At 38.1% G+C, this 11,179-nt stretch overlaps 1 protein-coding gene across 4 annotated transcripts in view; it reads left to right on the top strand.

Moving 5' to 3' along the window:
- The first annotated feature begins 283 nt into the window (after positions 1–283).
- Positions 284–11,179, top strand: part of Zfr (zinc finger RNA binding protein) — a 75,355-nt gene continuing 64,459 nt past the window's right edge. For 3 of the 4 annotated variants that reach the window (XM_076857346.1, XM_076857345.1, XM_076857348.1), the window contains exons 1-2: positions 284–393; positions 684–783. In XM_076857346.1, coding sequence (XP_076713461.1) covers positions 357–393; positions 684–783 — 137 coding nt within the window. In that variant the 5' untranslated portion in view covers positions 284–356. The remainder of the gene's footprint in view (positions 394–683; positions 784–11,179) is intronic. The other variant, XM_076857347.1, reaches the window with a different exon arrangement.

Genomic DNA, 11,179 nt, shown 5'->3' with positions numbered 1-11,179 from the left:
GTGAAGAGGGCGAAAAGGCTAACAGACGTCACACCCTCCGATCCCTCTTCCCTATTCCCCGTGGCTGGGCGAGACGCTCTTTTCTTGCACTCGTGCGGCCGGGCCGCACCTCGCGGTCTCTACCACCTGGGAGAGGCCCAGGCTCACGGTCGCGCGAGGTTCCCCCAAGCCAAGGCCTGGCTTGTGCCCGCGGGGGCTGCGAGGGCGGCGGGGACTACAGCTCCCAGGATGCCGAACGCGAGTGCGCCTGCGCAGTGCGGCCGGAGGCGGCGGTCTGTTCTCCGCTGAGGAGGAGTGGGGCAGAGGAGGGAGGCAGCGGGTGAGAGTTCAGAGTTCAGCAGCAGCAGCCCGAGCCCATGATTCCCATATGCCCTGTAGTTTCTTTCACCTATGGTGAGTCTAATGTGGCCCGCGAGGCCTCTGCCCTGTCCCTTCTCTGGCCTGGGGCAGCGGGGAGGCGCGGAGGTTGGGGCTGGCTTCGGGGAGGAGGCGGCGGCCGCCACCGGGGCGTGCGAGGGAGTGAGGGAGTGCGGGGCGGGAGGCGGACGGCAGCGCGGCCGCGGCCGGGCCGGCCAGGGCGGCTTCTCACGGCGCCTCTCTCTCTCCCCTTCCCTCCCTCGGCGTCCCGGTCCCTCCGCTTCTTTCCTCCCGCCATGGGACCCGACTCTCCGTGCCCGCCGCAGTGCCCAGCCGGCTGGGGGAAGATGCCAAAATGGCGACCGGCAACTACTTTGGATTCACCCACAGCGGGGCGGCGGCGGCGGCGGCTGCGGCCCAGTATAGGTAACGGCTCCCCACTCCCTTCCTTCTCTCCCCCTCCTCGCCCCTGGGCCCGGATCCCGCCGACGCGACGCCCCCGCGGCCGCTCCCGCGCCAGCCCCCACCCGGCAGCCCCGAGCCCGGGCCTGCGGCAGGCCCAGCAGGGCCCCGCGGCTCTCCAGGCCCGCCCCGCCCCGGCCCGTCCGGCCCGGACCGCGGCGGGGAGCCGCCCCCGGTGGGGGCGGGGAGGGAGAGACAGCCGAGGTTTGGGGACGTGGAGGGCCGCTGGGGCCTTCGGCGGCCCCGGAGTTAAAATGGCCTCCTGCGGCCTTGGAGCGGAGCCGAGCCGCCCGCCACCGCCGTCCGGCAGGCCCCCAGTCCCCGCCTCCGCCTCTCCAGCCCCCACTCTTATCGTTCTCTCCTCGGGAGATGGAGAGGGGATGGAAAGGACCTCTAGAGGAGTGTTGAGTCGCAGGCCTGTCGGCCTTTTCTCCGACGCCTCTCTTGGTCTTCCCCTTGTGCTTCAGCCCCCTGAGCCCAGATATATGTCGTTGTCTAGGCACCTTCTCCTCCGTCCTGTTTCCCCTGCCTCCCCTCACCCTGCGCCCCCAGTCCTGCAAACCCACTGCCGGCGTCACTGCTTTCATCTTTTCCCCTCAGTTTTCCACGCAAAGAGAAATGTTAATATGCCAACCACCTGTGAATTGTGTAGTTCACTGGAAAAGATGTGCAAGTTTCTGGTGCTGATAAATGAGTGCACAGCCTTGTTTTAGCTACTGAGTTTAGGCTTCAGGTGGGCCAGTAATTCACCTTGGGGGTCTTTCTCCTTTGGGGAAAAGGAAACGCAATTGAGATTATACTGAGTCATTGCAATGCACTGGCTAAAATCTCTACCTTAAGGGAAGCTGTCAATTCCGAATTATCTGTAGTTCATTATAAAGCTTTGCAAAGATAAAAACACAAAACTGGATGAATGTTTTGTTTTTATTACACTTGAGTCATTCTGACACAGTCTCTTGATTTAGACCATAAGAGCACATGGCTCCTGAGTAGTAGTAAGCTTTATAATGTATAGATGTCCAGATGTAGTCGGGGTATTAGTTAAACCCAGATAGATTCCTTCCCCACCCCAATTTACTTCAGGGCACAGGTTGTATAATGGAAAAGGGCATCAGTAGAGTCATACCATTTCAATGACAGTCTCTCTTGCTCTTGATTTTATGATGCTGGGGACAGCATACATTTGGGTTTTCATTTTCTCCATCTGTAAAAGTTAGTACTGGGTCAACTGTGTTTTGGGGTTGAAACTTCGAATTCTGAGAAAGTTGCCCTATATCATGGAGTCTTAGGATGCCATTTATTGCAAGAGACACCATTATTATATATGCTCCTGGGAAAAAAATCTGCCAATTAAAATAAGATGCAGTGTTTAAGACCCCATTGATTTTAAAATGTATAAGGGTATGTTATATTGACAAAATTTGTATTTTACTAATTGTTGAATGCATCATCATATGTGCCATTTTACAGCTGTCTTATCTTGAGGTCTGTATTGCAAAAAAGAACTGAGAGGACATTGTTACAGCAGAATTTGGTTATTAATTATTTAATTATTATTAAATCCTTTGCTTACAAGTTGTAAAAACTATACAAAGTTTCAATAATAAACCCTTTTAGAGTTAGTAATTTTTCTGAAGAGAAAAAAAGCCATTTTATTTTTCTGGGAAACGAGATAGCTAATTGGCATCTGTGCCATTTATCTACTGCTAGCAAGTACCATGTGTTCTAGAAAGGGCTGTTTTATATAGTATTTTTCTGTTTTCTTAGTATTGACTGAGTGATAGATTTGTTAAATCATTAGCTGCTCACTAAATAGTGATGGGTTTTTTTGTTGCAGTTTAGAATTCTTTTTTTCTAAATGCAGACATAGAAGTAAAGGGAGGTAGTATGAATTTAAAGATACTTGATTTTTTGTGTAAAATACTTACATTTATGTTTTATCCCAGTATGTGAAACTTACTACAGAATTTCTGTACCTAATATTGTTGCAGTTCTGAAATATTTTTTATAAATACATAACTACAGATAGAAACAAAGAAGAAATATCAATTTAAAGAGACTTAATTTTAAAGATATTTACATGTGTGTTATCCCAGAATAGAATACTCTTACAAAATTTTGTACCGAATATTTTGAATCCATTTCAGTAAACTGTAATAACAATCCAAATTACTGAATTGATCTGTGTATGTCTTAATGAGAAAATACTAGTCTTTGAATGCATGTTACCAAAATTAATTATTAAAGCTTTTTTGTCCTTGTACATATTGTTCATGAAAATTTCTTGCATTTATATAGAAGAAATCAGATCCAAGGATGCTAATACTTTGGCCAAGGAAGATGAATAAATAACATGAATAGCAAAGGCATATGCAAAAAAAAAAGCAGTTATGTTGCTGATTTTTCTTCTGGCTGGAAACAGTTGAACTTTCAGAGTGAAAGAACACAGCTTAGTTTGCTAATTTTGTTTTTGTTTTCTTAATTTGAAAGATCTGAAACCCAGGAATTTTAAGTACTTATGGAGTAAATGTTCTAAATTTTAATTCCAATTCTTAGTTTTCTTGGTTAAAGTTGTGCAAAGTATTTGATTGAATTTATTTTAGGTCTAAGGATTATTTTTTGTTTTGGGTAATGCCAGGGCCTTATGCATGCTAGACAAATGCTTTACCACTGAACTACATCTCCAGCTTAATAGTAGATATTCACAGTGGCATGCTGAAGATCAAGTTAAGATGTTATAAGGAGATCTTTAAATTTATTGTAATAACTTTTAGGTTTTATTTTTGGTAATGAGTATTGAACATTTTTGTGGTAAGCATTTACTTAATCTTTATGTTACCTCCCATCATTCACTGTTTTTTTTTTTTCCTGTTTTATGTTGTTCGTAAAGGCATGTAAATAAACCCACTAAGCCATCTTTGCAAATGGAATCTTTTTATTTTCTTACCTTTCACAGCTTTTAATCTCTCATGGGAAATTTTTATACACACAACACACAGATACACACACACACACACATATATTTGTATGTTTATTTGTATGTTTTTATAGGACATTAATTTGTGAGTGTACAGGACAGAAAATCTCAGGCATGGTGAGAACATGGATGGTTTTCTGGCAGAAAGGGAACTTGGGTGGATAACCTACTTTAATGTAGCAGTTGTCTGTTAGAAAAGATACACTTTTAGAGATACAGGACTAATTTTATAACAAATTCTTGAGAAAAGAACTGTTTGAACAAAGAATGTGAAGGAAAATAATTCTCAATGGGAAGAAAACTTTGTAATACTTTAGGATCAAAAATCCTTTCCCCATTCCTTTGACAGGGCTACAGAATTTCTCGTAGTACTTGAATTTTTCAAGGGGATTGGGGTATATACAAATGTATGTTATGAATTTTATCCATTCTATAATTAATAGGATGTAACCATTTACTTGAGAGTTTTAAACAGCCAGTTTTGTTGCATCTAATCTTTTAGAAAAACCTTGGACATTCCTTGTTATTCTCCTATTAAGTCAAGACACTTGTCTGTTACCTAGGTAACCTAAATCTTTTTTTTTTTTTTAACTATTATAAACTTTTAATCAATGGCAAGATGATTTTACATAGTACTCATTGTATTTCTGTTTTTGCTCAGCCTACTATATATGACTGAGAGAACTAAGATCAGCCTGGTTTATTTTGGCTCATGATTTCAGAGATTTCAGTCCTTGGTCAATTGACCCTGTTGACTTGGGGCCTATGCAAAGCAATAACCTACATCTTTGCCTTGTACTTAAATTAGTTTTCTTTGTCCTTTATATACTCTTGGTGTGTCATTGATGTCTGAATGCTATTCTACCTTTAACATTTTTTTTTTTTACTATGTTTTATCTAGTATTTATTGAATCCAGAGACTTTAAATGTTACATAAACATGCAGAGTACTCCCATATTCTTAATTTTTGCAAATGTTAAACAATTTGTTGTTGGACATTTAAATTAAGGATTTGCTAGTCCAACGAAGGAATCTTATCTAATGATTTTGAGATGTCTTTTGAGGTGTGTGTTCCTAAATGATAAGTGTCTAAATATCACTAAAATAACTTTGGTTGGCTAACATTTAGCTTGGGTAGGTTGGTTAGCCAATGAGTTTACTTTTTTCTTTTTTCTTTTACACTTTCCAATATAGAGTTAAAAATATTATGTCTTGAAAGAAAGAATAAAAGTAGTACTAGTAAGATCTAAAAGGATTAATCACTAACTGAGGAGGTGAAAAAACCAGGTGAACAGGTTTTTGAAACCAACCATGGTGGTGGAAATTTACTGGCTTTATGAAAAAATTATTTTTCCAACTTTTAAGTATATTGGCTCTTCCATTGTTGAATCAGAGAGCCTAGAACATATCTTGTTTGGATAAATTTGAAATAATGAAAACTAATTTTCTTAAAAGGTAGTTGCAGTTGCTGTTGCATTTAATGATAGTTCCCTTATATGTTTTTAGAGCCTTTAGAGTAGTTGGAAGCCAGGCGAGGTAGTGTGCACCTTTAATCCCAGCTGTCCAGGAGACTGAAACAGGAGGATCTCAAGTTCAAAGCCAGCCTCAGCAACTTAGCAAGGCTCTTAGAAACTCAGTGAGACAGCACTAAATAAAATACAAAATAGGACTTGGGATGTGGCTCAGTGGTTGAGTGCCCCTGAGTTCAATCCCCAGTACCAAAAAAAAGTAATTGGAAAGTGCTAGAGTGTAGCTAAGTGGAAGAGCATGCTTAAAACAAAGGGTTTAATCCCCAACACTGCAAAAAATAAAAAAGGATTAGGTTGAGCCCAAATATCCCCACATAGAATGTTAAGGTGTATTTTTGAGTATGCTTTTGTACACACCCTTATTATTTATATGGTGAAAAGAGCATGACTTTTGGAGCTAGTTGGTCTTGGATTTGAATCCCAGCTTTATCTCTTCTGTTACTTGGCCAGGGCACTTAGCCTCTCTACCACTGTTTTCTCACCTAACTTGCCTTGAGCTGAAAATTAAATATGAAGTTTCCTAGCCTAGAACCTGGTTTTCAGTAAATATTCCAATCAATGTTGTAATATTCCTACGAAGTTGATATTCGAATAACAATACTATAATGGTTTTTAAAAGCTCCTTGGTTAATATCGAATATACTTAACACATAGAATTTCATAATCTCACAATAAAATTTTTTAAAAATGTAACAGGAGGGAAGAAAGTTTTTCTTATATGCAGACAACATGAGATTTAAAATTATCAGATCAAAAAAAGTGAGAAATAATAAAAGCAGCACATTGGTAGGGTATAGTGGCACATACCTATAGTCCCAGTTGAGGCAGGAGGAATGCAAGTTCAAGGCCACTTTGGACAACATGGTAAGACCTTGTCTCAAAATAAAATACAGAAATGGCTGGGGTGTGTAGCTTGAGTAGTAGAGCACTTGTCTAGCATGCTTGAGGACTTTGGTTTAATCTCCAGTTCTGCAAAAAAGAAAAACAAAACTTTAAGTTCTCTGGACCTAAGATCAGGCAAAAGACAGTAGCATTCCTGTTGCAGCAATATTTTAATACTAATTTATTAGACCATTAAGTTTCACGTAAGACCTGTTTAGATATAGCCATCAAACATAAGTAGGAATAAAACAAATGAAACATGCAAAACACCTTAAGAAGAAAATACAATCGAATATAAAAGTTGTGGAAATTAAGGTTATATTCGAGGAAAAAAATTAGTGCCATCAAGTTATTGACTACTAGTAGTCTATGTAAAATGTAATTCCAATAAAAATATCAAGATTTTTGGGTTAACTTGGGGGACTTTTATTGTTTGTAGTGAAGAACATAGTCCTGACAATCTGGTAAGAAATGATAAGCAAAGACTTGGAATATCAAATAACAAAACTTTATTTTTAAAAAAGTAATATTGACTTGGAGATAGACATAGATTGTTGGATTAAAACAAATTCCAGGGCTGGGGTTGTGGCTCAGTGATAGAGTGCTCACCTAGCATGCATGAGGCATTGGGTTCCATCCTCAGCACCACATGAAAATGCAAAATAAAGATATTGTGTCCACCTAAAATTAAAAAGTAAATATTTAAAAAAAAACAACAAATTCCATAGATAGACCTATGCTTAAATATACAGTTAGTTAGAATGTATAGCTACTTAGAGGTATTTGTTTTTTAAAAAGCCACATTGTTGGACTGGGGATGTGGCTCAAGCAGTAGCGCGCTCGCCTGGCATGCGTGCGGCCCGGGTTCAATCCTCAGTACCACATACAGACAAAGATGATGTGTCTGCCAATAACTAAAAAATAAATATTAAAAATTCTCTCTCTCTCTTTTTCTCCCCCTCCCTCCCTCTCTCACTCTCTCTTTAAAAAAAAAAAAAAAGCCACATTATTTTAGAAATATGCCAGCAGGTTAATCTAGAAGAGTAGTAATTGTTATGATTACTGAGATACATCTTTATCCTATATTAAAGCTGAGGACTCATCTACTGTGCTTGTTCGTAAATTGTCCTTGACACCACTGTAGGATACAATATTAGTGTACGTTTTTCTGAGTATGGCATTTCTTAGTATTTCATGAAAGCCATGTGCAGTTCAACTCTTCATTACTTATAAAGATCAAATGGATGAAATAAACCCTAGCCTTTTGCTTTCGTTTTCTTTATACTCTGTATATTTGTAGGCCTGGGGTCATAGCATAGTAGTAGAACTCTTGCTTGCTATCATGTGTTCCCTGGACTCAACTCCAGCACTTTGTGGGGCTGGGAGGGGGAAGCATAGTCCCTTCTCTCAAGAAGTTTACATTTCTTGGGCAGGAGGGTAGGAACAGCTATTTGTACAAATAACTATGCCATGATAACTTTTTATGAAATTCTGAAATGAGAAATTGGAGGATTCTGGCTATGGAGTTTGAGATAGATGTCATGGTTTTACATTTTGAAAATGGAGGGATTGTCAATTTAGACAAAAGTGTTGTGTTGAGCCAAGACAGGAATGTGTAAATTGCCTTATGTGCTTGAAATTGGATGGGCTCTGAAGTTAGACTAAAAGCTGTATCTGGTTTCTTTCACCTGCCATGTAACTTTGAACAATATGGTCTCTTAGTAGTACTTTAGTTTCTTTACCTATAAATTGGAGATAATATTTTTTTACCTCATAAAATTTAAGTTTTTTTAAAAAAAATTTAGTTGTAGATGGACACAATATCTTTTAATTTTTATTTATTTTTATGTGGTGCTGAGGATCAACCCCGGGGCCTTATGAGTGCAAGGCAGGAGAGATACCACTGAGCCACAACCACAGCCCCTCATAAGATTTAAAGTCTTAAGAACATTTTTATATATATAAAAATAAAACTGCACATATAAGAAGATACTGAGTACACCTGTGTAACCTGTACCCAAATTAAATAAAACAAAACATTGTCAACACCTGGAGGCCTCTGCATTCTTCCATTGTGTTGTTTTGAAGATTCATTGTCATTCATAGTAGCTGGCATACATTGTATTCCCATCATTGTCAGCCATTATTCAGTAGGTGTTGGGAAATCGGGTTCAAAAAAGGGATACAGGTTGGTAGCATAAATCTGAATATCATCTTCCATGTGGTGATGATCCCTACAGCTGTGACTTGGAACAAAATCAGAAAAGTACAGTTTCCAATTTGTTTTGAATGGATGAAAGAAAAATAGGGAAAGAATAAGCTGTGTTTATAAAGTTGGGAAACATCTGTGTTTAAGGCAAAGCCAGAGAAAGGAAGAGATGTTGTCAAGTAATGTTCAAAAAGAAGTTAAAGACATAATACTTTTTTATTTGTTGTTGAACACAATGCCTTTATTTTATTTAATCCTACTTGGGGTTTATTGGTGCTAAGGATCAAACCCAGGGTCTCGAGAGTGTTAGGCAAGCGCTGTACCTCTGAGCCACAACCCCAGCCCAGACATAATACTTTTTTAGTTAAAAGAAAAACAAAAAACGCCTTTAAACAATAACAGTGAATTGCTATGATTTATGAAAATGGCTTTATAGCTTCTCTGACTAACCCCAACCTTGCCCACCCAATCTTTTTTTTTTAACCATGAGCATAATGCTCTTTATAAAATGTAAATTTAATCATAACACTCTTCTACTTAAATTATTGTTGGAGTGTCTGATTGTTTTTCTTTTAGAGGTGTCAGTGTCTGATCCCTTTCCCACAGTATGAAATCCAAACATATCTGAAAATCTTCTATTAAGTTTGTTAAAAAAAAAAAGTATAAAAACAGAATTGGTCAATGGCTACTTTCAGTTTTTTCATTTCTGTGAATAGTTGTATCATTCCCTGAAGTGATTTTAATATATTTGAGAAATGACAAAGTGTGTGTTATTCTTGAGTACAGAGTTTTGGAGCACTTTTAGTTAACTTATGGTATCCATTAGCTTTTACTCTTTTTTAAGCACTTCTATTTTCACTTAGTTATAAGAATTTCCTGTAAAAATGTTTAGGCAATTGTACAATGTTTTAGATTTTTTTAAAACTATTGTTGGACATAATTGTTGTACACAGTGAACGATTATTTAAATTTACCTTCATATTTATCGCTTTTTACTTAACATTCATTCTTTATGAGATCATTTTCGTTCTTCCTAAAGTAAATCTGAATTTCCTTTAGCGTTGATATAAGAGTAACTGAGTTTTTTTGTTGTTGCCTTTTAAAATCTCAATCTTTAAAAATGCCCTTATCCTTGAGTAGTCATCATTTGGTTTCTATAGGCAATTTTTTTCTCCAGCTGTTTAAGAGTTTTTATCATGTTGACCATTTCACTTGAGTGTATGTTGGTATGAATTTCCTTTTATTTAATCCTACTTGGCGTTTATTGGGGCTCTCGAATATGAAGATTATCTTTTATTAATTTGGGGCTGGGCTGAGGTTGTGGCTCAGCAGTAGAGCGCTTGCGTAGCTTGTGTGAGGAAAAATTGGGGGACAATATTTCTTTTCAGATATTTCTTTCCTGTTTTTCTCCATTTGTAGTATGACTTAGTTGTAAATTAACACTTTTTATTCTGTCCTCAGGTTTTCAATCTCTCATGTTTTTCATCTCTGTCTTTGTTTATTCTGGATAGTTTTTACAGATGTTTTCCAGTTCACTAGTTTTTTTTGTTAACCATGTGTAGTTGGTTATGTAATGCCTTCCTGAGTTTCTGGTTGTGATTTATATATACTACATTTAGTTTTGGAAATTCTGCTTGGTTTTTAAAAAATGTATCTGATTATTTTTGATCCATCTCTTGTTCCTTTATCTATTTTGTACCCAGTAATTCTAATACCTGTTGTCTTTTCAGAAATAAAATTTCTTTTTAATTCTGTGAATTCTTTTGTACATAGTAGCTTGTGTGCCTTATGGGGCTTGTGATTTTTTTTTTAATTCATTTTTTGTTTGTTGGAACATTGTCTGCAACATGTAGGGAGAAAAACATATTTTGTAATCTGAAATACAGTGTAGAGTTAGATTAAACTAACTTCTTGGCTTCGATCCTGGTCAGATGTAAATCCTAGAACCTGAACATTGTGGTTAAAGGGGAAACTTTTATTTACACAGAGCCAAGGCTGAAGTTTTCTTACAGTTTTCCCTTAAAGATGGAAGAGAGCTTTTTTGGAAGAATTTGGGAGCCCCCCAAATTCTCTCATGTTTCTGATAACAGAAAATGATGTTTATGCAGCAGTATACTGGATGAAGTGGGAAGATTTGGAGCTCTGGATAAGAGTAGTTGCTGCTCTAAGCAATAGATTTGGGTTCTTGCTACTCGTGCACTGCCGGTTTGTTCTAAGAAATGATACTAACATCTGGTGGCAAGTTCTGCTTTTATACCACTCAAAAGTGTGGTAGACTGGTGCTGCTCTGCGACCTCTTATTAGCAGCCTATAAAAGGTATTTGTAGAGAATGCAAATCAACTACATTACTAAACATACTATTTAATTCAACTCTTTTTTTTTTTTTTTTGGTAGCAAAATTCCTCTTGGGAAGTGATACATTGACTTAATTTCAGTACTTAATTTTCTTTCCCTGCAGAAAAACAGCAGTTTGAAGACCTGTTACCTTAAGTATCAGTGTTCTAAACCTCCAGGGATCAAAAATCAGCAGATGCCATCAGAATAGCTAGTATACTTGTGTGGTTTTTTGTTGTTGTTTTTTTATTTTTTATTCTTTTTAGATATACATGACAGTAGAATATATTTTGACATTATTACAAACATGGAGTAAAACTTATTAGGATTACCTTTGATTTTTAGCTACAGAATTTCCTTTTTTTTCTGTCCAATATTCTCACTTGTATTAACAGATAAATTTTTAAAAGTATTTGGTCCCCATTTTA

Source organism: Callospermophilus lateralis, chromosome 5, assembly GCF_048772815.1.
Source record: "Callospermophilus lateralis isolate mCalLat2 chromosome 5, mCalLat2.hap1, whole genome shotgun sequence".
NCBI classification, from domain to species: domain Eukaryota; kingdom Metazoa; phylum Chordata; class Mammalia; order Rodentia; family Sciuridae; genus Callospermophilus; species Callospermophilus lateralis.
The sequence above is the reverse complement of the archived record's forward strand: the minus strand, read 5'-3'. Positions and strand labels throughout refer to the sequence as shown.